The following is a 26,666-nucleotide window of genomic DNA, read 5'->3' as shown; positions in this document are numbered from 1 at the left end:
CCTGCGGCTGCTGTGTGTGCAGGGCGGGAAAACGCTCGCTCCCCGGCCGCAGGCACGGCTGCAGTGGCTCTTCGCCTCCCCCGGCCACCAACGTTCCCTTGTCCCCACTGCCAGTTAAAGGCAGTTCCTCGGGCGTGCGTCCCTTCAGCGACCGGAGAGACTATTCCCAAGGGGGGCGGGGCCGAGCGCGTCGGAGGGGTTAGCACTCTCATCCGGGCATTTCCGAGATGCTGCCGCCGCCATCTTTGTTTTGTGCTGAAAGTCGCTATTGACGCCCGCGGACGGCCGGGCGAGGGGAAGTGGCAAGATGGCGGCTCCCAGGGCGGAGGCGTGGAGGCTCGCCCTGTGGGGGGGGCGGTGGGGCGGGGCGCGCCTGCGCCTGCACCTGACCTGAGCGCGGCTCGAGCTTTAGCCCAGCGCGCGGCCGCGCCGACCCCCACCCCCGCCGCGAGGCAGCGCAGGGGTCCTTTAAGAGGCTTGGGCCTAGGGGCTAAGCGGTGCGAGTGGGGAGAAGCGGTGACGTCACCCGACTCCACCCCCTCGCCCGACCGCCGGCTCCGCTGCCGCCATGTTTAGTTGTTACTTCTTCACACAAGATGGCGGCTCCCAGGGAGGAGGCATGAGCGCCCTGCCGTTACCGCTCCTTCTGCCGTACAGTTGCCGCGTCGGGGCCTAACTCTAGCTCTTTGAAGCGGCTCCTGTGGGAAGGAGTCATAAGGCGGGAAGTGAGGATCGGACACTGCCTTGAGTTTGGTTTGCAGTGGAAGAACTGACCCAGGAGAAAGAGAATAGGGGGGAACGGGGAGCTAGTCTCAAGATGGCGGCTCCCACGGCGGCAGGCGCAGCCTGAGCAGCAGAGGCGGACTAAGGGGAGAGGCGCGAGACTTCACAAGCCGTACGGCGCGAGCCCCCAAACGGCCCTCAAGAGCTCGAGCTGGTTCCACCGGCCTCCGGCCCGCCTCCATTCGTTAGGTGTGTCGAGGCTGTTTCGGGAGCGGCGGCTGCACTAAGGCGCTGGGCGGGGAAGCGGGACGGTCTCAAGATGGCGGCTCCCACAATTGTGGTCTGAGCGCCGGCGGGGCTGCGACGACCGCGGCGCTTGTGGCTCCTTTCCACCCGCCCCGGAAGCCGGCCAGTGCTGGGGACTTGGGGGTGTGGGAACCGGGCCGGGGCTCCGCCATTTCCGGCGGGGGAGGGCTACGACTGAGGAAGGAGAGAGAGAGGCGGCTCAAGATGGCGGCTCCCAGGGCCTCCCGCCCGAGCTTGTAAGCGGGAGCGCCCGGGCAAGTAGTCGGGGCGACGGGACTCGGCGGCCTCCAGCTTCTTGAGCCTAGGCGCTCGACAGTTTCGGGCGGCCTTTGAGGAGACGGGGTGAGCGAGAAGAAAGGGAAGAGCCAAAGGGAAGGAGGGCAGTTAAGATGGCGGCCTCCATGGAGTCGTCTGCCGCTGTGTGAGGAACCGCTTCTCCGTGAGAGCTGCCTTAGACGAAAGGGGGTGTGTGAAAGGAATTGAGGGGCTCCTTTCCCGCTTGTTGACTTCTCCCCCCCCGCACCCTTTCCCGGAACTATGGCTTCGGCCGTGTCGCCCGCCAACTCGCCAGCGGTGCTCCTGCAGCCTCGCTGGAAGCGGGTGGTGGGCTGGTCGGGTCCGGTGCCGCGGCCCCGCCACGGCCACCGCGCCGTGGCCATCAAGGAGCTCATCGTGGTGTTTGGCGGCGGCAACGAGGGAATAGTGGACGAACTGCACGTGTACAACACGGGTGAGTGCAAAGCCCGCTGGGTTCTCGGCTCTTTCCCTCCCTCCATCTCCTCCCTCTCCCTCCTCTTTCCTCCCTCCCTCCCTCCCTCTCCTCCCTCCCTCCCTCCCTCACCCTCTACCCTTCCCTCGCTCTCTCCCCCCTCCTCCCTTCCCCGTCCCTCTCCCCCCTCCTCGTCCTCCTCCCCCTCCCTCCCTCCTCCCCCTCCCTCCCCACTGATCGGCTTGCCCCTCCCCTTTGCTGTGCCGGGCTTCAGTGCTTTCCTCTGATCTTCTCCCCGTTCCCCTGTCTCTCCTGTGTTTGAGGATTGGTTTTCGTTAGTTAAAAGAAAGCCCCTAGTCCGACTGGTCAGGGAGAGGGGCTGTCGCCAGCGGTGGTGACTTCAGACCCACACCGTTACCCAGCGGGCTGGGGCTGGGGCTGGGGCTGGGGCGGGCGGATGTGTCGCCTTGGCGCAAGCAGAGCTCTGCTCCCTCCCTCCCTTCTCCTGCGCCTGCTCAGCTCTCCCTCATCTCGAGTGCCCATTCTGGAGAAATGACCATTTCTAGATTACAAATTCGTTCTCTGTCTCTCGAAAAAGGGAGGGAAGGGAAGCGCTCTTAGGGCGCAGAGTTTAACATCCGCCGACCCGGGTCTTGCTGGAGCCTTGGGGACCCCCTAGGACGGGCCGGCGGCAGGGCCGCGTCTCCCTTTCGACATTGACTTCTGCAGCATTTCTTTCCAAGTCGCCCCTTCTCCTAATGTGGTGACTTCTGGTTTACAAGCTGAATTCCGGTTACCCCCCAGCGGCCTGCGTAGTCCTGTGTCTCTCCGCTTCTGCGGATCCGGGGGGTTACCCCACCCGCTCTTCTGCCTCCCTGCAAAACCCAAGCCCTTGTTAGTTGGGAGGGGAAGGAACCTCTCTCTTCAGGTATGGCTGATGCACCATGGCCTTCGTGGGGTCTGTTTGTTGTTGCCCCTGCCTAGTAGCCTTGCCTAGTCTCTAGGGCAGAAAGCCTACTGCTGTCCATGACAGCTTTGTGGCATCCTTTTTCTTGGTGGCCTCTTGGTCCGTTTTGTGCCCCTAGCACAAGGGTCAGCTGCCAAGTTGCCTATTGACTGCCCGTTGGCCCACAGGACCCTGGCCTTGCCCAGAAGGCAGAGTCAGGGTGAGTTCTGTCCCAGGCAAGACCTGGAAGAGTGTGGGTGAGGGAAAAGCCCCCTGCAGGCGGGTGAGGGGGGCTTGGGAAGCCCTAGTCCTCAGTGGCAGGTATGCCTTCCAGCACTAACCCCTTGCTCCGCGGCCGTTCTCTCCTGGGGGCTCTGGTGATCTCCTGGCCTCGGTGGTGGCCCCACAGACAAACCCTTGCTGGGTGGGCTTTGTGTCCTGGGCGGTGAGAGGCTACTGTCTTTTGACTGAGCTCCAGCGCCTGGATGCTCTGGGGATGGGAAGTTGGAGCTGCCTGGAGGGAGAAAGTTGGTTGAGGAGTTGGGAAGGCTGGAGCTGGGCTCTTGGGTGCTGCTTCCTTCCCCCCCCCAAGGCAGAAAGTACTGGTTTCTCCACATCTCGGAGATTATCACCACCTACCACGTTGACTTTGAAAGGCTGGGGGGTTGCGGGTGGCCCTTTTTCGTTCCAGGTCTCTCAGCACCTGTTGCCTCCAGGGAGCAGGGCCTTTCTCAGCACCCCCTGGGCGGGGGCGCTTGGTGGTTGGTGGTGCCCCGTGCCAGCCCAGGCAGCTGCAGTAGCAGGAATTAGCTCAGTAAGCTAAGGCTTCTCCAGTGGTGGGGCTGTTTATAGAGGCACCGTCACCATGAGCAGCACCTTCTCCACTCTTTGGACCGACTTTCTTCTCATAAGGCTTGGAGCAGGCTCCCTGGCAGGGAAACGCAATTTTAGAAAGTAGGGCAGGGGCCTAATTACAATCGGCTCCAAAGTCCACCGCCACTGCTGCCTTGGCTTCCTGGGGCCTCTGCATATTCATTTGTTTATTAAAATGAATTGACCACTTTGGCATGAATTCATTACCAGTCTGCAAAGACAGGTTGTGCATTAGAGGGTAGCCTGCCTTCCAAAAGGCTGCTTAAAATGAAGCTCTGGGATCCTCCAGGGTAGCAGTTTGGAAACTCATCGGCAATTCCTCAGACTTCTCCAGAGAGCAGCTGGCCGACCCGATGCCCTCTTCCTCACCGAGGTTTCTGCCGACAGGAATCAGCAGAATCGGTGGGAGTTGCCCCTCCCGCCAGCCGGGCCTCATCACCTTTGTCTTGTCTCCTTTTGTTGTGTTTGGGATATTCTCATGCCTGTGCCCCTTGCACTTCTGCAGGATCAGTCCTCAAAAAGCCTTCCACCTTTGGAGAGAGCTGATCTGGAAGGGGTCCCCAGCTAGGATAAGAAAGCTTCGGGGGGTGCGTGCTTTGAGTTGTCTTAGGGTAGCTACTGTCCTTGTCCTTAGGGAATTTTAGTTCCATGTGGCAAGCCAAAGGATTCAGAGTGCTGCCAGGTATTGGGGGGTGGGGGGGAAGCGAGAGCTTTGACCACGGTGGCTCTGTAATGTCCATAGGCTCTTGGAGCTGGAGGGAGCCTTGGAAAACATCTAGTGGAACTACTTCCTTGTTTCTGCAGATGAGGAAATTGGGGTCCAAGAGGGGAAGTGACAGGTCCAGGGTCGCCCCCCCAGCTGGTGGCGGAGTTGGGCGGGAGTGCAAACCTTCATAGAGGCCGTTCTGCCACCTGTCTCTTGGGGCCCATCACCTTTGAAACGCCTCCCTTCTTCTCTGTCCCTATATCTAATTGGTCATTGTGTCGGGCAGGCATCAGATCTGTCCCCTTCCACACCAAGCTCTCCTCTCCTCTTACTAGACTCTTGCAGTCACTTCCTGATTGGCCCTACTAGTTTCATTTGTCGGGAAATCCTGTTCACCCTTCAAGGCCCAGCTGAAATGTCACCTCTTCTGAGAAGCCCTTTCCACTCCTGCCCTGCCCTCTCCAGCAGTCACCCTGCTGTGTGCTCCCGAGGGCCGGGCTTGGGTCAGAGCTCTTCTAGGGTGTTTGTCTCATCGTGGGAGGGGGGCACGCAGCCTTCCTACCCCATTGGGAGTATGAGCACAAGAGCGGTGTCTTCTGTGCCTCTCAGCACGTCATGTGCCACACAGGAAATGCTCTCATGTGACAGGTGTAACAGAGAGGAAGGCAGCTCGTTGAACTTGACCGGCCACCTCACCGCATGGGCACCAGTCTCTGGGTGGTGATGGGACAGTGGCAACAAGGGATGGATCTGGCAGAACATGAAGTGAACAAGGGATGGAGCTGGCGGAGCATGAAGTGAATGGGGGAGCTGATGAAACACGGAGAGGCCAGGGCGCGGCCTTGCTTAGGAGACGAGAGCTGGAGTGGTGTTCATCTAGGGCACGGTCCTTTCCCCATCTTCCCCTCCCAGTTGAAAGCCAGCATTTCCAGGATGAGGGGCCCAAGGATTGGGTTACATGACACCCCCCAGATGATTCAGAGGTGACTGAGAGCCGCTGTCACATTCAAAAGCTGGGAGAAGGGAGGAGAGCTTGCTCGTGTGCTTTCAGGGGGTAGAACCCGGACTCGTGGGTGAGATGAGGAGCCGCAGGCTTGTCTTCACACCAGGAGCTGTGCTCCCTGACAGACCTCTCTTGATGGGGGTGGGGAGGGCCGCTGCCCTGCATGGAGTGTTCTAGAATGAGATCGGCACCTCTGGGTCCTGTAGAAGGATCCCGTGAGCAGAAGCCCCGAAGATATCACAGGGCGCTTCTGGCCTGGCCTCCTGGCTCACTGATCAGCGTGTGATAGGAAAGCTGCCAGCTGACCCCATGTGCCATTTAGCTTTGTCCCAAACCCTGACCCACGGCCCCATAGCTGTGAGCTTTGACCACGAGGGTGGGTGCTCAGGGAGTGAGGGTGGCTGCTTGGACATGGGACCGTTGGGCAGGCACAGATCGGTCACTTCAAGTCAGTGACAGGGCTCTTGTCTCTGTCTCTGTTTTACACTGTGACCTCAGGTGTCGCTTGCCCTCCTGGGCTCTGCCCCTTTACTTACCGAGAGCAGTTGACCCAGCAGCCTTTGGTCTCGTTATGCATTTACCCTGGTAGCTTGCATGGAGCTCCCTCCAGGGATTGGTCAAGACGGCTCTCCAGTGCGCAAGGCTGTTGGCCTTGGCAGCTCTTGCTTTTCTGGGGTGGTTTTGCACTGGGAATGAAAAAGAGGCAGAGGGCCAGGATCCAAGCTTGCACATGCGGGTGGGACAGGTGTTGCCCCTCTGCTTTAGGGAAATGGCAGGGGAGCTCTAGTGCTTGGCATGTCCGAGGCCCAGTGACTCAGCTGGATGGCTGCAGAGACTGTCAGCCTGCTCGAAGCCTACCATCGGAGTGGGTGCTGAAGAGCGGGGTGGGGGTGCTCTTGCCTCAGGAGGAGTGGTGGTGGTACAGTTGTGCTGTGTACAGTTTCTGTTTTTGTTTTTGTTTTTGAGGTTAGGTCTTGCTCTGTTGCCCAGGCTGGGATGCAGTGGTGCCGTCTCAGCTCACTGCAGCCTCGAACTCTGAGGCTCAGGCAGTCCTCCCGCCTCAGCCTCTTGAGTAGCTAGGACCACAAGTGTATGCCACCACACTCAGCCAATGTTTTAAAATTATTTGTAGAGACGGGGTCTCCCTGTGCTACCCAGGCTGGGAGTTGTGCTTTGGATGAGGGCTAGCCTTGCACACAGTTCTGCACCAAGCCCTGGGGGTGACAGCGTGAGACTAGGTGGGACCAGAGTGCAGTGGGGCGTGCATTCCCAACCATGGCCAGCCGCCTGGCCCCGGGTGCACACCTGAATACGGGAAAAAAACACTTTGTTTTTTCTCTTCTATGGTCTCACACACTTTTGGCCACCAAACTGAATAGTCTGTGTTATATCACAATATCACAGCATCCCTGTGTGAAAGCCTTCCCAGTTCCCACCCCACAGGAATCCCCCCCATGCCCTGTCATGTCCTGGGGGACCCATCTTGTATCGAGTCACGTGGAGGGGGCCTCAGCTCCTTCCGCCATCTGCTCGCTGAGATCTCACCCAGGCCAGCTCAGAGGCACGGAGTCGGGGTTGCACCTGGCCCCCAGTTTGGGGTTTCTGGAAACAGTGTGGCAAATCCTCTGAGGGACCCCTCATGGGATTTCGGGGAAGCCCTGGCCTGCCAGGTGTGAGGGGTGTCAAGTTCAAGGACATGAGGGAAGGGCCTGGTCCCAGCTGAAGGCTGGCCGCGACATCCTGCGGAAGCAAAGCAGTGCCTAGGGTCTGATTCCCCTCTTTCTTGGTGGTCTCCTAACCCCCACGAGCTTTTGAGAAGCTTCTGTCACGGCTCTGCTGAGACTCCCGCCTCTGGCTTGCAAGAATGTTCTGGAGTAGCATAGGTGTGGCAGCAGGGGCAGGGAGGGATGCTGGTGGACCATCACCTAGGAGACCAGAGGAGGTCCAGGAGGTCAGAGCAGAGGCTGGGTCTCATCCCCGTGGCTCTTCGCAGCCTGCAGCAGTCGCTGTTTTTGGACACTTGAAAGTGCTGCTCTGGGCTCTGGCTCTCCTGATCCTGTGATGAAGGGACAAAAATGTGGGCTCCAGGGAGGAGGAGCACAGGCCCACCAATAGGGTATTTTGGGGAGAAGTTCATGTCTGATCACTGAGTGCTAGGGAAGGAAGGCAGGGGCTAGAGTCCCAGTAGCTGACGAGGGATCTTGCACAGTAACTTCCCACTCATTAAGATGACCTTGGCTAGAAGCAGGGTGGTCACAGGCTCTTTTGCAGTGGCCTGAAGTTGAGGGGTTTGGAAGATGGCCCAGGTAGCGCAGCTGGAGTTGCTAGAGTGCCTGCAGGAATGGTGCTGGCTCAGCCCCTCTCACCAAGCTTGACGGTTGGCAGATTTGGGGAATGAGAGGAATGGGGCTCCTGGGTGTTCTGACTTCTGCCTCCTTCTGTTCCCCAGCAACCAACCAGTGGTTCATCCCAGCTGTGAGGGGGGACATTCCCCCTGGGTGTGCAGCCTATGGCTTCGTGTGTGACGGGACTCGCCTCCTGGTGTTTGGCGGGATGGTGGAGTATGGAAAATACAGCAATGACCTCTACGAGCTCCAGGTAAAGCAACTCCAAAGTTCTCACTTTGTCTCCTTGGCCTCATGTGACCTGATGGTAGTAGCTTCAGGGTTGAGACAAGTGGGAGGTGGAAGGGATGCTTGAGAGTCTGCCAAGGCCGCTCTGAACTTGGCCCACCTCAGGAGAAGGCAGGGCCCGAGACCGAGGACCTTCTTGCTCCAGCAAGCCACCGACCTCACCCCCAGCCATTTCCTCCTCCACCCCAAGTTGCCCTGGGCCCCTGGTGGTGGCCTTCTCATCCCACGGTTCAGTCTCCAGGTCTTGATTTTGCAGGCGAGCCGGTGGGAGTGGAAGAGACTCAAAGCAAAGACGCCCAAAAACGGGCCCCCTCCGTGTCCTCGACTTGGGCACAGCTTCTCCCTTGTGGGCAACAAATGCTACCTGTTTGGGGGTCTGGCCAATGATAGCGAGGACCCAAAGAACAACATTCCGAGGTGAGGCTTGGTCCTTTTCTCTGTGGAACCCCGGATGGGTGTGCCCTCACATGCACAGGGCTCCGTGGCGTCCTAAAGCATGTGCACAGCAGAGCCCCGCAGCTGGGTCCCTTTCTCGTGGTGGGTTGTAAATGGGAGAGCAGCACCAGATGCCCTCTCAGGAGCTTTCAGGCTCCAAAATCACTACTGACCCTGAGCAGGCCTCGTGGGAGAAGGGCCAAGCCGGAGGTGGAAGCCACTTTGCTTTGGGCTGGCCCAGCTCTCAGACTCGGCTTAGAGCTGCTCGCGTTCCTTGTCGGCCTCCGCTGCCTACAAGTTTCCTGATGGGTATTTTCCAAGGCCCGTGGCCAAGGACTCTTTGTCTGGAGGTAGTCCCAAGCCGGCGCCCCCTCTTGCTTTGTGCAGCCCTCGTATAATGCCCAGCTTTGTGTGCATGGTGGGGGCCTGCTGTTGGTCTGGACTCGGGGCTGCTGTGCAGCCTCATCCACCCTGTCCCCTGTCTAACTGGATTCATGCTGGGGAGCTTCTGGCAGCCCCTGCCTCAAGAGCCGGAGCAGAACTTCAGACCTCCCCTGGCCCTAGCCCCTTTGTGTTCTGGGGAGGCTGCCACTCACTGATAGCCATCCAACGAAGCCTCTGGCGTGAGGAGTTGAGACTTGCCGTAACTGACCTTTCCTCGTCAGGTACCTGAATGACTTATATATCCTGGAATTGCGGCCAGGCTCCGGAGTGGTAGCCTGGGATATCCCGATCACTTACGGGGTCCTCCCACCACCCCGGGAGTCACATACTGCCGTGGTCTACACCGAGAAAGACAACAAGAAGTCCAAGCTGGTGATCTACGGCGGGATGAGTGGCTGCAGGCTGGGGGACCTGTGGACCCTAGATATTGGTGAGCAGGGTGGTAGCACCCCAGCAGCCGTGGGACAAAGTGGGTCTGCCTCTTGGCTGGCCCCATGGGTGGCGCTGTTGTATGGTGAGGTGGGGCTCGTAGGGAGCTGGAGCGTACCGCTTTGTGCTTTCCTCTTGTCATGGTGGGCCAGGGTGGGGAACCCTGCATTGTCCCTAGGTTTGGGGTTGTTATCTCTGCCCTGTGCTGGCTCAGTGGGCTGAATTGGTCTGTGGGCCTAGAAGAGAATAAGACAGTAAGGCTTTCTAGAATGGAATTATCTGGATCTTGGTAGCGTTAGTCCCCCTTGACTCGTCAGTGGTCAGACTGTGTGTGGAGTGCTACATCCTGGTCTGACTGCTGTGGTACCATTGGATGGCGGTAAACTGTGAGGCCTTCGGGGACTGCTTGGGCAGGTCACCAGGTGGTGGTATTAGGAGTGGTTGGGGAAGATTGCTAACTGTGGATCTCCGGAGGCCTCTTCCGCTGGGAGAGAGGAGATGCCGATGTTGTCCTATAGATCAGAGTCGACACTCCATAGAAACAGTTTCCTGTGAGAGAAATTTCCAACAGTGTTTGCCAAAATGTCTGTAGCCTAAGGTGGTTATGGCAATGAACGTATTTCATGGAGAGTTCGGGGTGCGCTCACCACTCCTCCCCCAGCACAGAGTGCAGTGCTGGCTCAAGGCAGGTGCTCAGGATGTACTGAAGGAGCGCTATTGCTAGGCTGGTCAAAACCGCCTGGGTAACACGGGAATCTAGCTACCATGACAACAATCAGAGGGCCTGCCATGGGCTGTAGGGAAGCCAGGGATGGAATTCTCTCACTGAGACAGATCCTACCTTCCTGAGCTAGCTTGAATCCAGGGAACGGCCTGTGTGCAGTCTAGCTTGTGTAACCCTTTCTCTTCCGTCTCTCTGCAGACACATTGACGTGGAATAAGCCCAGTCTCAGCGGGGTGGCGCCTCTTCCTCGCAGTCTCCACTCAGCAACCACCATCGGAAATAAGTGAGTGGCTGCTCGCCTGCGTCTCTCTTCTCTAGACTGGCGTGGCCCCTCCCCCGAAGGGCTCTCACTCAGTTTTGTCCTGTCAGACCCTAAGGCCTGAGGATGCCTCTTTCTGGCTGGGCTGGCATTCGGCAGCCCTATTTTTCCATTACAACCCTGGGGGACCAAGGAAAGACAGATTCAGGGGGGAGAGGGCCACACACAAGCTGAGTCTGAGACCCTCCCTGGGCCTGTGAGGCTCCGCCCCATCGGATGCAGAGTGTTATAGGTCCTCTGTGCAAGCACCTGGGTGTCTTTGTGAATGCCCAGGTCCTAAAGGGAACCTAGGAACTGTGGACAGGAAGGTAAGCTTTAAATGAGCCGAACGGCACTTTTATGTGGTAGAGGTGACACAGTTCTCCTGAGGGCTGAGCCACCAGGCAGGAGAGGGCCACGTCAGGAGGCTTCATGCATCCTTGGGGACTCTCCTGGGGAGAGCCAGAGGACCGAGCTCTAGAACTGGGGTAGCAGAGGTGGCCTCTAGCTTGGCACCAACTCTACAATCCTTTCCCACTCTTCCCTCCTCACTCCCAGAATGTACGTGTTTGGTGGCTGGGTGCCTCTCGTCATGGATGACGTCAAAGTGGCCACACACGAGAAGGAGTGGAAGTGTACCAACACGCTGGCTTGTCTCAACCTGGGTATGGCCTCTCGGCTCGCGAGTGGCCTGTGGGAGGCTGCAGGAGGCCGGCCCTTCCCAGCCTAAGAGCTGTGTGGGTGTGCGGGGAGCAAGCTGGGCCCGCGGCTCCCTTTCGAATCCACTGGAAGGATCCATTGGGCAGAGCTCTCTGAAGCAATGTTCTGCCTCTGAGTTTTTTGAATGAGCTCTCCATCCAAATGGCCCAACATCCAAAAGTGCAAAAGCCTCTACAGCGCAGGGCCTTCCTCCTTCCTCCTGGTTCTGCTTCTCAGAGGCAGCCATGTGGGTGGTTTCCTGTCCACCCTGCAGGGCTCTTCATATCCAAGCATAGCTATAGGTCCCTTTAAAACAAACAATGGCAGCCTGGCGCACGCAGGGCCGCACCTGGCCTTTCTCATCCGCCGTATCTTGGAGATCACTCCACATCCCTGCCCCGCAGCAGCCTCCTTCGAGTTGCGGTTGTGCTGCTGTAACTTGTACAGGCGCCGCTCCGTGAGTATCCTTGCACCGTCTCCACCCGTGTGCAAGTGTATATCCTAGGGGTGAAAACCTAGAAGTACGGTTGCTGTCCGATGCAGCTGAACTGCCCTGCACAGAGGCTGTGCCCACATAGGCACCTCTGGTGGTGCCCTCACGGAATGGTCAGGCCACTCTTTGCCAAGCCTGATGGGTGGCCGAAGCTCCCTTCTGGGTCACCTTGGGCCCAGCTGCTGCAGGTCCAAAAATCAAAATCCTTGGCGCCAGTGGCTGAAGTTTAGATTTCTTCTGCATGAGGGTGTGTGTTTTTTCTTAAGATTTTTCTATCACGTTTTCCCTAAACCGCCTTCCCCAGTGCCGTCTCTTTCTGTGAGTTGTAGTGTTCCTTCACGGGCAAGGAGGTAAACCTCTGACTGTGTTTCTCATGGTTTTCTTAGTTGGCCATTGGTGGTTTGTAATTTTATTTTTTGTGTTGCTTTTTGCCACAAAGGGTTTCTGTGTTTTGTTGTTTTTAATGTAATAATCCAATAACTTCTCGATTTTAATTCCCATCCTTGACAACAAAAGAACCAAGGGTAACCAGGGGTGGCGGGTTTCCTCCGTCCTCCCTGCTGACCTCCCCTGTCTGCCCTCCCCCAGATACCATGGCCTGGGAGACCATCCTGATGGATACACTGGAGGACAACATCCCCCGCGCTCGGGCTGGCCACTGCGCAGTCGCCATCAACACTCGCTTGTACATTTGGAGTGGGCGTGACGGCTACCGCAAGGCCTGGAACAACCAGGTCTGCTGCAAGGACCTCTGGTACCTAGAGACAGGTAGGCCCAGCCCAGGCGACCCCTGTCCTCCCGCAGCCTCCCACCCCTTCTCACCAACTGCGTTCTCCCACAGAAAAGCCACCACCCCCAGCCCGAGTACAGCTGGTACGCGCCAACACCAACTCCCTGGAGGTGAGCTGGGGGGCAGTGGCAACAGCCGACAGCTACCTTCTCCAGCTCCAGAAATATGACATTCCTGCCACGGCCGCTACTGCCACCTCCCCTACACCCAATCCGGTCCCATCTGTGCCTGCCAACCCTCCCAAGAGCCCTGCCCCAGCAGCAGCCGCACCTGCTGTGCAGCCGCTGACCCAAGTAGGCATCACGCTCCTGCCCCAGGCTGCCCCTGCGCCCCCGACCACCACCACCATCCAGGTCTTGCCGACGGTGCCTGGCAGCTCCATTTCTGTGCCCACTGCAGCCAGGACTCAAGGTGAGCCAGGGGACCAGGGACATTTGAAAGTAGGGGGCTGGCCTCCAGGGAGAGGCAGTGGCCAAGTAGGGGCTGCGAGACAGCAGCCTAGACAGCAGGCCAGCAGCGGGAGCTTTGGGCTCGTCTCCAAGGGTCGTGGGGGGATGCTAAAGCCTGGCCCCGCCTGTGGAGATGATCACCCTTAGGGCACAGGGAAGAGCCAGACTCCCACACAAGCAGGCCAACAGAAGTGGCTCAGGGCTGCCTGCTGAGCCTCGGCAAAGGGGCTAGGACTAGGGACGTCATGCAGAAGGTGATGGCTGACGGCTGGCCCCTTCTCTCATCAGGTGTCCCTGCTGTTCTCAAAGTGACCGGTCCTCAGGCTACAACAGGAACTCCATTGGTCACCATGCGACCTACCAGCCAGGCCGGGAAAGCCCCTGTCACCGTGACTTCCCTGCCTGCCGGAGTGCGGATGGTTGTGCCAACGCAGAGTGCCCAGGGGACGGTGAGGAGTGGTCACTGGGGCGGGTGGGACTTCCTGCTGATCCAGTGGACTAAGGTGCAAGTGTACTGAGGGGTTCACATCCCTCTCGGGCTCTGGTACCACACACCTCACTTCTTTCTCTCCTGGGACGTGCAGACGGGACAGCGCTCCTGTGAGGTCGTGGTGGGAATTAATAAGTTATGCTTAGAAGGCCTAAGGGCATTTGCCACGTGGACTTTCTTGTCCTGCAGCCTGAGAGGAGGATCTAGCCAGCTGGGCTTGCCACAGGCCAATGAGAATGAACTGGACCTGACTCTGGTCTTTAGAAAGGATCCAGAGCTCCCAGCCGCCTCTTGCCGCGGGGGTTGCCGTGCATGGTCGATGGTGGAAGCCCTCCGTGTCTGGGGCCAGGAGAGCAGGGTCTGGCAGTAGAGAAAGCTGAGCCATGCTGGCGGGATGAGGCTCCCCAGAGCAGGGCTGAACCCCTGGGCAGGTTCCGTTGAGGTCCACCAAGCAGGGAGGTGGGTGGTACCTGTGACCTGGCCTCACATGCCTGTGCCCGCTGCAGGTGATTGGCAGTAGCCCACAGATGAGTGGGATGGCCGCACTGGCCGCTGCGGCTGCTGCCACCCAGAAGATCCCCCCTTCCTCGGCACCCACGGTGCTGAGTGTCCCAGCGGGCACCACCATCGTGAAGACCATGGCTGTGACACCTGGCACTACCACCCTCCCAGCCACTGTGAAGGTGGCCTCCTCACCAGTCATGGTGAGCGTCTTCCGGGCTTATCACTGTGATCAAACAAGCATAGTCATCCCTCCGGGCTCTTTAGAGCTAGCCGTTGGACCATGGGCTGCAGAATAAGCCGTCTCCATTAAGAGCATCACCACCTCAGGCGAGACCTGCGGGCTCAGCCTCCTCCCTTGCCTGTTAAAGGAAGGGGGAACCAAGCTGTTCTTGGCTTGGGAGCGGGAGGGGGAGGAAGGTGAGTGTTGAGGCAGGAGCTGTGGGCCCGCCGTGGACCTCTCAGGTGGTTTCCCCATCTCTTTCTCTGCCTGGCCCATCACTCGTCTCTGCCTCCTCCAGGTGAGCAACCCTGCCACTCGCATGCTGAAGACTGCAGCTGCCCAGGTGGGGACATCGGTTTCCTCCGCCACCAACACGTCTACACGCCCTATCATCACAGTGCACAAGTCAGGCACTGTGACAGTGGCCCAGCAAGCCCAGGTGGTGACCACAGTCGTGGGTGGGGTCACCAAGACCATCACCCTGGTGAAGAGCCCCATCTCTGTCCCAGGAGGCAGCGCTCTGGTGAGTGATGGGTGCTGCCAGGCTACAGCCACTGCCAGTGGCGACTGGCTGCCCTGGGCCAGCTCCAGGAGAGTCTCAGCCAGGCCATGCCCTTGTTTGGTTTCCAGATCACTCCCTGCTCCATCCCTTCCTTTTTAGATTTCCAATCTGGGCAAAGTGATGTCGGTGGTCCAGACCAAACCAGTTCAGACTTCAGCAGTCACAGGCCAGGCGTCCACGGGTCCTGTGACTCAGATCATCCAGGTGAGCTCTCGGTCTCTACACATACGCAAGAGTGGGGGCCTGGGTGCCAGGCCACAGGAAGAACTCGCGTCCCTGCCCATGGAAGATCCCATGAGCACACATGGCTCAGAAAGTTCTGCTGCTCAGTCCCCTCGCCCACAGCCTCCAGAACATTCCCTGACCCACCAAGGCTGCCAGCGGAGAGTAGCCAGACCACACTTCCCTTCCTGACAGTGATGCCGGCTCATGCACCTGCTTCCCCCTTTCAGACCAAAGGGCCTCTGCCAGCGGGAACAATCCTGAAGCTGGTGACCTCAGCAGATGGCAAGCCCACCACCATCATCACTACCACGCAGGCCAGCGGGGCGGGGACCAAGCCCACCATCCTGGGCATCAGTAGCGTCTCCCCCAGTACCACGAAGCCCGGCACGACCACCATCATCAAAACCATCCCCATGTCGGCCATCATTACCCAGGCGGGCGCCACAGGTAGGGGCCTCCCCCGACATACGGATGTCTGCAAGTCCTCACTGGAGGGGAAATGGAGTCTGGGCTATGAGGCATGCTGTGTTTCCATTTAGTTTACCCTTTTCTACCTTCTCCTTGCCGGCTTTGGTGTCTAAGGTTGGTGGGGAGATGGGCCGGGCTATGACTGTGACTTGTGGATCTTCATTATAATCTAGGGGCAGCAGGGGCAGCCCTCACAGAACCTGTCTTCCCTGGGCCCCCACTCTCCCATCCAGGTGTGACCAGCAGTCCTGGCATCAAGTCCCCATCACCATCATCACCACCAAGGTGATGACTTCAGGACTGGAGCACCTGCCAAAATCATCACTGCTGTCCCCAAAATTGCCACTGGTCATGGGCAGCAGGGAGTGACGCAGGTGAGGCACCCCCAGCCGTCTCTCAGTCCAGTGTCCTAGTGTAGTCCACCCCAGCATGCCACGCAGGTCCTCCCGACGGGCCTGGGAGGGGCAGCGTTGGTGGCATCCACCAGCCTGGTGGTGACGTTGTTGGCACTTTCCTCTGGTGTTCCAGGTGGTGCTTAAGGGGGCCCCGGGACAGCCAGGCACCATTCTCCGCACTGTGCCCATGGGGGGTGTTCGCCTAGTCACACCCGTCACCGTCTCCGCTGTCAAGCCAGCTGTCACCACGTTGGTTGTGAAAGGCACCACAGGTGTGTACCCACAGGCCAGGGCCCCTGCTGCCCCTAGATGATAATGAAGCAGGCTGGCCTCCAATCCCTGTGGCACAGCTGGGGGGCACAGCAGCTGCTCTCTCCCGAGCCGTCTGTGCAAGCAGCTCCAGAGTGCCCCAGCCTGTGTGGGAGGAGCCGCTGGGAAGGAGACAGCAGCAGCCTTGGCCCAACTCTGCCTCCTTTCCTTTAGGTGTCACGACCCTAGGCACAGTGACAGGCACAGTCTCCACCAGCCTTGCCGGGGCGGGGGGCCACAGCACCAGTGCTTCCCTGGCCACGCCCATCACCACCTTGGGTACCATCGCCACCCTCTCAAGCCAGGTGATCAACCCCACTGCCATTACTGTGTCTGCCGCACAGACCACGCTGACAGCGGCAGGCGGGCTCACGACCCCAACCATCACCATGCAGGTAGGGCAGGGCCTGAGGGCACGTGTGGGCGAGGGACCCCACACAAGTGGAAGCACATGAGGCTCACACCGTCCAGCCACAGGCCTTTCCTTCCTGGTGTCGCACTGCTGCCGGGCACAGCCATGGCGGGCCTTTCCTCACCTGGGGTATTTTCCTGGTGTCACATGGTCCCTGTGTCATAGTCTGTGGTTTGGCCATCATGTTTTGGCCATGCCTGGTGTTTGAACACCGAGTTCTTCCTCTCGCTGTGTTCTGGAGGACACCGCAGCTCGTCTGCACGTGTGTGTGGTGTTCTCTTCATATGTATTAAGGAAAACGGTGAAACCTTTGTTGTTGCCTTTGAGCACTGAGGGAGATTTCCATTCTCTGACAAAGGACTTGACTCCAGCCAGGCTCCTGCCTTCACCTTGCCCTGTCCCCACAGAGCCTCTTCCTCATCCTAGTTGCCTTTGAGGCAAAGTGGTGCCTCTTCCTTGGCGTCTGAGCAAGTCAGTGTCTTGGGGGCAGGGGCAAGTGGGTCTTACGTTTGCCAGGGCCATTGAGAAGTGGTCAGTGATCCCAGCCTGTGCGGTGACAGTGCAGGACAGTGGGAGGGACAGGCAGACAGCCAGCTGTGGCACTAACTCTCTTCCTCGTATGTCTTCCCAGCCCGTGTCCCAGCCCACCCAGGTAACTCTGATCACGGCACCCAGTGGGGTGGAGGCTCAGCCTGTGCACGACCTCCCTGTGTCCATTCTGGCCTCCCCGACTACAGAACAGCCCACTGCCACAGTCACCATCGCCGACTCAGGCCAGGGTGATGTGCAGCCTGGCACTGTCACCTTGGTGTGCTCCAACCCACCCTGTGAGACCCACGAGACTGGCACTACCAACACAGCCACCACCACTGTTGTGGCTAACCTTGGGGGACACCCCCAGCCCACCCAAGTGCAGTTCGTCTGTGACAGACAGGAGGCAGCTGCTTCTCTTGTGACCTCGACTGTGGGGCAGCAGAATGGTAGTGTGGTTCGAGTCTGCTCAAACCCACCCTGCGAGACCCACGAGACGGGCACCACCAACACCGCCACCACCGCCACCTCCAACATGGCCGGGCAGCATGGCTGTTCAAACCCACCCTGCGAGACCCATGAGACGGGCACCACCAACACTGCCACTACAGCCATGTCAAGTGTCGGCGCCAACCACCAGCGAGATGCCCGTCGGGCCTGTGCAGCCGGCACCCCTGCTGTGATCCGGATCAGTGTGGCCCCTGGGGTGCTGGAGGCAGCTCAGGGCTCTAAGCCCCAGTGCCAAACCCGCCAGACCAGCACGACCAGCACCACCATGACTGTGATGGCCACCGGGGCCCCGTGCTCGGCCGGCCCACTCCTTGGGCCAAGCATGGCACGGGAACCTGGGGGCCGTGGCCCTGCTTTTGTGCAGTTGGCCCCTCTGAGTAGCAAAGTCAGGCTGAGCAGCCCAGGCAGCAAGGACCTGCCCACGGGGCGCCACAGCCATGTGGCCAACACCGCTGCCATGGCCCGTTCCAGCATGGGTGCTGGGGAGCCCCGCACGGCACCTGCATGCGAGAGCCTCCAGGGTGGCTCACCTAGCACCACAGTGACTGTGACGGCCCTGGAGGCGTTGCTGTGCCCCTCGGCTACCGTGACCCAAGTCTGCTCCAACCCACCCTGTGAGACCCACGAGACAGGCACCACCCACACCGCCACTACCTCGAATGCAGGCAGCGCCCAGAGGGTGTGCTCCAACCCACCATGCGAAACCCACGAGACGGGCACCACCCACACAGCCACCACCGCCACTTCAAACGGGGGCACGGGCCAGCCCGAGGGTGGGCAACAGCCCCCTGCTGGTCACCCCTGTGAGACACACCAGACCACTTCCACGGGCACCACCATGTCAGTCAGCGTGGGCGCCCTGCTTCCCGACGCCACTGCTTCCCACAGGACCCTGGAGTCTGGTCTAGAGGTGGCGGCGGTGCCCAGCGTCACCGCCCAGGCTGGCACCGCGCTGCTGGCTCCTTTCCCAACGCAGAGGGTGTGCTCCAACCCCCCCTGTGAGACCCACGAGACGGGCACCACTCACACGGCCACCACTGTCACTTCCAACATGAGCTCAAACCAAGGTGAGTGAAGGCGGGTAGCTTGGCTTTCATGGTGTCCCAGCCCCACAGGCCGAGAGGCCAAGACAATGGTGGCGGGGGTCCGTCCAGAGTCTACCAGTCAGGCTCCTTGGTGCCCAATTTACCAGTGGGGTGGGCTGGGGCATCCTGGCTATACCTGAAGCAGACGGAGGTCTCCAGGAGCCCGTCCTGCACTCTCTGGCCCTCCCCTTGGTGGCAGAGGAAGTCTGTGGTGGTCAAGCCAAGTGCAGGCCTGGGGGGTTTCTGCTGAGCAGCCGCCTGCCTGTCGCCCCCACAGACCCCCCACCCGCTGCCAGCGATCAGGGAGAGGTAGAGAGCACCCAGGGCGACAGCGTGAGCATCACCAGCTCCAGTGCCATCACAACAACTGTGTCCTCCACACTGACGCGGGCTGTGACCACTGTGACGCAGTCCACGCCGGTCCCGGGCCCCTCCGTGCCGGTAAGAGCCCAGGGGGCCGTTTTCCTCCCTGCCTTCCACGCCTATGCCCGTGCAGTTCCACACTTAGACACCAGATGTCGTTCTTGTACCAGGCATGGGGCCGCTGCTGGTCCCTTTTCCGAACCATAAAAGGGCAGCCTCGGTGCCTGCTGTGGCAGGAGGCAGGAGCCTCACCGTTCCCCACATCCCTGGGGCGCTTTTATTTCTGTGACTGGTTCCCATCGCGTGTCACTTCACTGCAGCCTGTATAAGACATGGTGGGGATCTGAGTGCCCATTTGTCCAGGCCAGGACGACTGAGGACAGGTTAAACCTGACCGGGGGTCTCAAGGGCCTTTGTCCTCATGCTGCTCAGAGAACCACTGTTCCCTCCCTATGTAACAGGGACTCGAGCTAGCCCATCAAGAATGAAAACTTAGGCCCACAAGGAAAGGTGAAGGCTGGCTTGCTTCTCAGCCCTGCTGCCTGGCTCTGGCCCCTCTCCTCCCCTCTGACAGGGGCTTCTCTCCCTTTCTAGAAGATTTCATCAATGACTGAGACTGCCCCAAGGGCTCTGACTACTGAAGTCCCCATCCCGCCAAAATAACAGTGACCATAGCCAACACAGAAACTTCTGACATGCCCTTCTCTGCTGTTGACATCCTGCAGCCCCCAGAGGAACTCCAGGTGTCACCAGGGCCTCGCCAGCAGCTGCCGCCACGGCAGCTTCTACAGTCGGCTTCCACAGCCCTGATGGGGGAGTCCACCGAGGTCCTGTCAGCCTCCCAGACCCCTGAGCTCCCAGCCGCCGTGGATCTGAGCAGCACAGGGGAGCCATCTTCGGGCCAGGAGTCTGCCAGCTCTGCGGTGGTGGCCACCGTGGTGGTCCAGCCACCCCCACCGGCACAGTCCGAAGTAGACCAGTTATCACTTCCCCAAGAGCTAATGGCCGAGGCCCAAGCTGGCACCACCACCCTCATGGTAACGGGGCTCACCCCTGAGGAGCTGGCAGTGACTGCCGCTGCAGAAGCAGCCGCCCAGGCCGCAGCCACGGAGGAAGCCCAGGCCCTGGCCATCCAGGCGGTGCTCCAGGCCGCGCAGCAGGCCGTCATGGGTGAGCACTGGTGCCACCTTGGGGGAGCAGTAGGCTATGGAGACATCCTGGGAAGAGGAGCCCATTTCCCTCGAGCGTGGCATGAGCCAGATGTGATGGCAGGACAGGCACGGGACCCCAGGCAGACCAGGTAGTAGGGACTGCCATGTAAGACAGGCTGGCCGGGGTTAGTGCCCGGGAAACAGACAGGGCCCCTCAGCCAGGGCTTAGCCTACAGTGGAGCACAGTGGGAGGTGAACAGGATCTCTGGGACAGGCTCTGGGGGCCTCCGCCCAGGCTGCCCGCTTGCAGCCAGCCTTCCTAGTGAGTAGTGTTTCTCTCGACCCTGGAGCAGGCACGGGCGAGCCTATGGACACCTCCGAGGCAGCAGCAACCGTGACGCAGGCAGAGCTGGGGCACCTGTCAGCCGAGGGTCAGGAGGGCCAGGCCACCACCATCCCCATTGTGCTGACACAGCAGGAGCTGGCTGCCCTGGTGCAGCAGCAGCAGCTGCAGGAGGCCCAGGCCCAGCAGCAGCATCACCACCTCCCCACTGAGGCCCTGGCCCCTGCCGACAGTCTCAACGACCCGGCCATTGAGAGCAACTGCCTCAATGAGCTTGCCGGCACAGTCCCCAGCACTGTGGCGCTGCTGCCCTCAACGGCCACTGAGAGTAAGCGACTGAGGGCAAATTGGTGCTGGGGTGGTAGGGGCACCCAGGGAGGTGAGGGCAGGATGGGAGGCTCGGTCCCACTTGGGAGCCAGGTCTCCAGAGTCTTTCTGCTGACACCTTCTTTCTTCCCAGGCCTGGCCCCATCCAACACATTTGTGGCCCCCCAGCCGGTTGTGGTGGCCAGCCCAGCCAAGCTGCAGGCTGCAGCTACCCTGACTGAAGTGGCCAATGGCATCGAGTCCCTGGGTGTGGTGAGTCGGGTGTGTTGGGGCTCCTGAGGCCAGGGCCTGGGGGGCAGCACTGCCTCTGGGTACTGAAGGCCTGATCTCGTCACACCGAATCTGTCTTCCAGAAGCCAGACCTGCCACCCCCACCCAGCAAAGCCCCCATGAAGAAGGAGAACCAGTGGTTTGATGTAGGGGTCATTAAGGGCACCAATGTAATGGTGACACACTATTTCCTGCCACCAGATGATGCTGTTCCATCAGACGTAAGTGTCCCCAGGTGCTGATGTCCTCAAGTGGGTGAATCTTGGCTCCACCGCCCTGTGCGGGGCTTACAGGAAACTCTTTCATCTTTGGGCCAAGCTGAGTAGCCAGGAAGCCTGAGGAAGGTGGGCAGAGACCATCCCCCCTGAAGCAGCAGAAAAGGAGAGCTTTGGTTCCTTCCCTCCAGTACCCGGCCACAGTCAGCCTTGCCACATCCCTCCTTGCTGTGAGGGGCCAGCCACCGCTGACCTCTTTTCCCTCTGGCCCGTAATCACCATGGACCTGCAACGTTCCTGGGGTGGCTCAGAGCTGCCTTCTCCACAGTGGAGTTCATGCCACTCCTCTCTTCCCAGGATGATTCGGGCACCGTCCCCGACTATAACCAGCTGAAGAAGCAGGAGCTGCAGCCAGGCACAGCCTATAAGTTTCGTGTTGCCGGAATCAATGCCTGTGGCCGGGGGCCCTTCAGCGAAATCTCAGCCTTTAAGACGTGTCTGCCTGGTTTCCCAGGGGCCCCTTGTGCCATTAAAATCAGCAAAGTGAGTCTTGCCATCGGGTGGCCGTCTGTCCCTGGTTGGTTCCTGCACATGAGGTGGCCGGGGGTGGATAGGAGGGCTAGGTTTTGAGTCCCAGTTTGTCTTAGTCCTTCCACTTGGGGGAAGATCTCTTGGAAGCCCCTTGAACTATGACATGGAATATCTCTACTGTGTTAGAAAATGGCTTATGGGAACCATGATCAGTTATGGAAGCTTCTAGCCTGTTCTGTTGTTGACCTGATCCCCTGGGTTCTAGAGTCCGGACGGTGCTCACCTCACCTGGGAGCCACCCTCTGTGACCTCCGGCAAGATCATCGAGTACTCGGTGTACCTGGCTATCCAGAGCTCACAGGCTGGGGGCGAGCTCAAGAGCTCCACCCCGGCCCAGCTGGCCTTCATGCGGGTGTACTGTGGGCCCAGCCCCTCCTGCCTGGTGCAGTCCTCCAGCCTCTCCAACGCCCACATCGACTACACCACCAAGCCCGCCATCATCTTCCGCATCGCCGCCCGCAATGAGAAGGGCTATGGCCCGGCCACACAAGTGAGGTGGCTGCAGGGTGAGTGTCCTTTGTGGGACTCCTCAGGCAGCTTCTAGGGAAGGCACAGGAAGCTGGGTGCAGCAGGAGGAACTGTCACCACCTGAGATTTCTTCCCATGTGCGGTGTCTCCCTGCTTCCTTTGGTGTGCACACAGCCCCCCATGGGGGCAGTCATCGAGTGGAGCAGGGGACCCAGCTCCGGGCCTGGAGGTGCAGGGGACACTGCCTCAGGATGTTTGAGGGGACAAGCAGTGAGAGAGCTGGTATGAAAGTGTAGGTTTCCAGGCCTGAAAACATGTCCCACGTCCCTGGAGTGCAGCAGGTGAAGGGTGGAGGCCAGCCTGCCTCCTGTCAGGTCATGCTTCTACTCCAGCTCCCCTGGACTCTGGGACATGGGAGGACAGTGAGAGGTGGAAGCTGAGCTGAGCTGAGTGGGTTTCTAACCTACGTCCAGAGGGGAGTGAGTGATGGTGTGTTCTGGTCCCAAGGTGTGGCGTAAAAGGTGACCACCCACAGGGCAGGTGCCCCACCCTTGCCAGCTGCTGGTCATGCCATGTGGCACCAAGAGGCTCTGCGGGCGGGCAGGGCGCATGTGTTCCTTGCTCTTGTTCTGTTACAGTGCTGTTCACCCATCTCTCTCTTTCCTTCCAGAAACCAGTAAAGACAGCTCTGGCACCAAGCCGGCCAACAAGCGGCCCATGTCCTCTCCAGAAATGTAAGCAGGAAGCCCCTTTCAGGAACCTTCGAGGCTGGGGGGTGGAAATAGCTGGCTCAGCCTCTCTTCAAATGACTGGGGGCCCGTAACTGGCCCCACACCAGGCCCTGCACTGGCAGGGCCTCCAGTGGTGCGGGGCCCACACTAACTTTCTCTTTCCTTTTCTGCCTTCCAAGGAAATCTGCTCCAAAGAAATCTAAGGCCGATGGTCAGTGAGAGGAAGCTGACCAGCCCCTGGATTCTTCTCCAGAACCCCCTGCTTCAGGAACACCCACCAGGGCCCACCCCTCCCGCCCCGTCCTGGCATTCGCACTTCACCCTCGCGAGCCGCTGTTCACTCCTCTCCCCTTTCTCTTTCTCTCTGTTTTTAAAATAATCTAAAGAAAGCACATTTTACCATTGCTGTTGGGAGGAAGCAGAGGCAGATGGGAAAGCAGAGAGAGGAGTGCGCTTCCTTTCCTCCCTGCTGCTGCCCACCCTGGGGAGAGACCTTTGCGGGGAGGGAAGGCGGAGCTGAGGACAGCCAGCTCTGCCCTCCCAAGGCTGTGCGTTCCTGAGGGCCAGGTCAGGGGCGGGCATGGAGTGAGGAAAGGCCCCCCTCTTGGCCCTCCCCAGAGTGGCTTTCCCAGCACCCTGGCCTGGGTGTCTGGTTCTGTTTTCTTTTCTTCCCCTGTGTTTCCAGTCACCTAACTTCCCTTCCTCAGACTCCCCCGGCCCGCCCTGCTCAGTGACCCCACAGGAAGCTTACACATTTTCTCAGAGGCCTTTGTGCTCCCACCTCTTCTACCCTCCCCCTCTTCTTTCCCATTTTAAAAAAGAAAAGAAGGAAAAAGAAAAAAGGGGCAAGGAGCCCCGCGGCGGCCTAGGCAGCGCCTGTGCAGACCTCCCTGCAGGCCGCACTGCCAACTGCTGCATTTGTTGTGTTTTTTAGGTTGAAATTGGTGAAGTTCACATTTCATTGTAATTTTAGCGTGTGGGGTTTTGTCCCTTTTTTCTTGTTAGCTGTGTACAGAATGTGTAATTTTTTGTTGTTTTTTTTTGTTTTTTGTTTTGTTTTGTTTTTGTTTTATTTTTTTCTTCTTGGCTAATTCTTGGCAGGGATCTTTCTGGAGGAAAAGCTGGGGCCAGCCAGGGCAGGAGAGGTGTGAAATCTGCTATGTGGGGCGTGCTGTTTGCCACCCAGCCCAACTTCCTGTTGCTGGCCCCTGCCCTCTGCCCTTTTGCCTGTCCTCAGGCCGCTGGAACAAAGGAAGGACAGCTCATTCCTCATGGGCGATCACTCTGCATCTATAGGGTCGAGGCCGGGGGAGCTTGAGGGAGGGCTGGGGCCTCCTTGTCCTGGGTTCCCAGCTCTCCCCACGCCTCCTCCCTAAGCACCCCCGGCACCGCCTCCCACACAGGGCTGCTGCTTTCCGCAGGCACTGCTCCACCTCCCCCAAATTGTCATGGAAAGGGTGGAGAATGGAGGAGAACCAGGCGTCCTTGAAGGCAGCCCAGGAGGGCAACTGTAGTGTCACCCACAAGGGAGGCTAGGGCAGTGGAGCAGGCCGCCAGCAGCAGCTGTGCAGCTTGGAACCCAGGCCAGCCTCCATGGCTGGGGGATCTGTGTGGAGTTTTCTGCCCCCGACCCTGAACTTCCGTCGAGGAGCAAGGCTTGCCAGCAAGTCAGAAGGATTTAAACTGAGCAGCCAATCTTTCCAGCCCTCCCCCACTGACCTCTGCCTGGAGATGCAGCAGCCTGTGTCCTCCAGGACCTCTGGTTTGTTGTATTATAGTATATTTCGCTGTGGAAAATGTCACGTTTAGTCACCTTGGAGCCCACTCACCTGGTCCTGTTGTTTTACCCCATCCCTTCTCTCGCGCGCCTATTGATTTGTTTCTGAGGAGAGTACACCGTTCACTATTGTAGAGTAACCCCTGTGACTCAATATTACCATAGTGCGATGTCGTTTTGTGCTATTTTGAACAATTAAAAGACTTTTTTTGAAATAACCACTAGGTGTCTCACTGTGTCCCGGCATCCTCACAGGAGGCCTGAGCAGGAAGGCTGAGACCTGCCCTAGGCTCACGGGAGGCCTCTGGAGGGGAACTTGAGCTCTGGTGAAAGTGTAGAAGGCCCCAGAGTGAGGCCCCTGCTGTGGCCTGCGGTCTTTGGACCAAGTCGGACCAGGTTCCAGCAGGTTGCTTGGCAGCTGCCTTGCAGGGCAAGGGCCAAAGGATCTCTTCGGCAGCTGCTGCTGACTTCCTGTGTCTGGGGCCAGATCTCCCTCCCTCCCCTCCTACTCTAGAGGATAGGATGGGGCAAAGGCCTGGCAGGTCACCAGCGGCAGCCGCCTCGGGTGGGTTGGGGGTAGGTGGCTGAGTCAAGTACACCATGGGTACTGCAGAGGTGGATCCCTTCTTCTGGCTTCCTCTTACATGTGAGCCATGCTCCATCCCTTCTTCTGGCTTCCTCTTACATGTGAGCCATGCTCCCAAGGGGAAGAAGCAGAGCTTGCGATCCAGACTGACCACCTAGTGGCTGGGTCGGTGGGACAGCTGGGATCCTGTGGGCTGAATTTGTACCAGGAGGCCCAGAAAGCCCCAAGGCAAGGCGGCCAGAGCAGCATAGGCCTAGGCGAGTCCGAGGGGAGTGGCATCCCGCTTCTGGGGCCTGGTGCTCCCGGTGCACCTGTATTCCTGCCCCCTCAAAGCCCCCCGCCTCCTGCCTTTGTTTCCCCCACACGCCTCTACGGCCCAGCCTTCTTCAGAGCACCCAGGCACTGTGCTACCAGAAGCTCCCGGAGTAACAAAAGCCTCTGCGTCTCCACCTGTGGCATGGGTGTGTGTGCAAGGCCCTGTCGAATGCGACCTCTTCTGGGACGCCTCTGTCATGTGGGGTATGCTGTGTCATGTGGGGGTGGGGAAAGCAGACTGGCCAGGGCTTGACACCTGGAGCCATGGCTCTGTCTTACCCACTGCAGCAACTGTGACCTGCCTTGGAGCCTAGCCTGGCAGAGGCCTAAGGAGAGGGGTGGGAAAGTGTCCTTTAGAGCAGAGTGATAGGAATCATGGCTGGGGCTGGTGGAGGCCAGGATCCACATGGGGCTGGCCGCAGAACCAAGGGGCCTTGCGGATTTGCCATACCTTTGGCAAATGACTTTTTGGGTGCTTTGCCTGGTGGGGGTGGTACAAGGGTTCTTCCTACCCCACTCCGGTAGCTGGCACCTGCGGGCATACCCACCCTCTGCCTTCCTTCAGCTCACCTGTCTCACTGCGGCTGCATCACACTCCAGAAGGCAAGGGCCACATCAGTCATGCCTCTGGTGTTTATCTGAAAATACCAAGTTTCCGTCTGAGGGCACCACTCAGCCTGGGGAGGCAGGAGGGAGGCTGGACATGAACATGACAGGCCTGTGAGCAGGGCAGGTAGATACAGCCCGGCTGGACACAAAGCTCATCCCCTGAGCATGGGCCAAGGCTGAGGGTGGGTGTGGGCACACAGAGGATGCCTCCCCAGCTGCCAGGGGCGTCAGCCTCATTACCAAGCACGCTGAAGGGGAACTGTTTGGGGTTGGGTGGGTCAGCCTGCAGCAGGGCCTGAGACAGTCACTGTGGCATCAAAGAGCAGCCGTGCAGCACCACGCCCAAAGGCTGGAAGCATTCTGTGGGCTGTTGGCCTGGAAGGTAGGGAACAGCTCAGCCCAGCTGCCTTGTAGCATCGTCGGGTCAGTCATAGAGCTACAGACAGATCTGGGCAGCTGGAAAACAGGCCCAGAGACGGGGGGTGTGGGCTCACCTGCAGTTACTGTCTGGCCTTAGAGCTGTGTCACTTGTGTAAAGAAGTCAGTGCC

At 59.3% G+C, this 26,666-nt stretch overlaps 1 protein-coding gene across 1 annotated transcript; it reads left to right on the top strand.

The window, feature by feature from the left end:
* Positions 1-579: 579 nt before the first annotated feature.
* Positions 580-24,826, top strand: HCFC1 (host cell factor C1). Its single transcript, XM_033177655.1, is given in 28 exon segments — positions 580-1,759; positions 7,716-7,864; positions 8,156-8,316; positions 9,000-9,208; positions 10,130-10,214; positions 10,788-10,894; positions 12,010-12,189; positions 12,263-12,622; positions 12,949-13,109; positions 13,657-13,854; positions 14,173-14,397; positions 14,536-14,640; positions 14,889-15,108; positions 15,363-15,386; positions 15,389-15,427; positions 15,430-15,503; positions 15,658-15,796; positions 16,008-16,228; positions 16,877-18,353; positions 18,649-18,812; positions 19,460-19,904; positions 20,239-20,556; positions 20,689-20,807; positions 20,909-21,046; positions 21,398-21,583; positions 21,837-22,137; positions 22,770-22,833; positions 23,010-24,826. Coding segments are annotated over 28 exon segments (6,102 nt in total). The 5' UTR covers positions 580-1,566; the 3' UTR covers positions 23,050-24,826.
* Positions 24,827-26,666: the final 1,840 nt, after the last annotated feature.

This window comes from Trachypithecus francoisi, unplaced genomic scaffold (genome assembly GCF_009764315.1).
Source record: "Trachypithecus francoisi isolate TF-2019V2 unplaced genomic scaffold, Tfra_2.0 Contig00133, whole genome shotgun sequence".
NCBI lineage: Eukaryota > Metazoa > Chordata > Mammalia > Primates > Cercopithecidae > Trachypithecus > Trachypithecus francoisi.
Note: the sequence above shows the minus strand (reverse complement) of the source record. Positions and strands in the feature narration are given on the sequence as shown.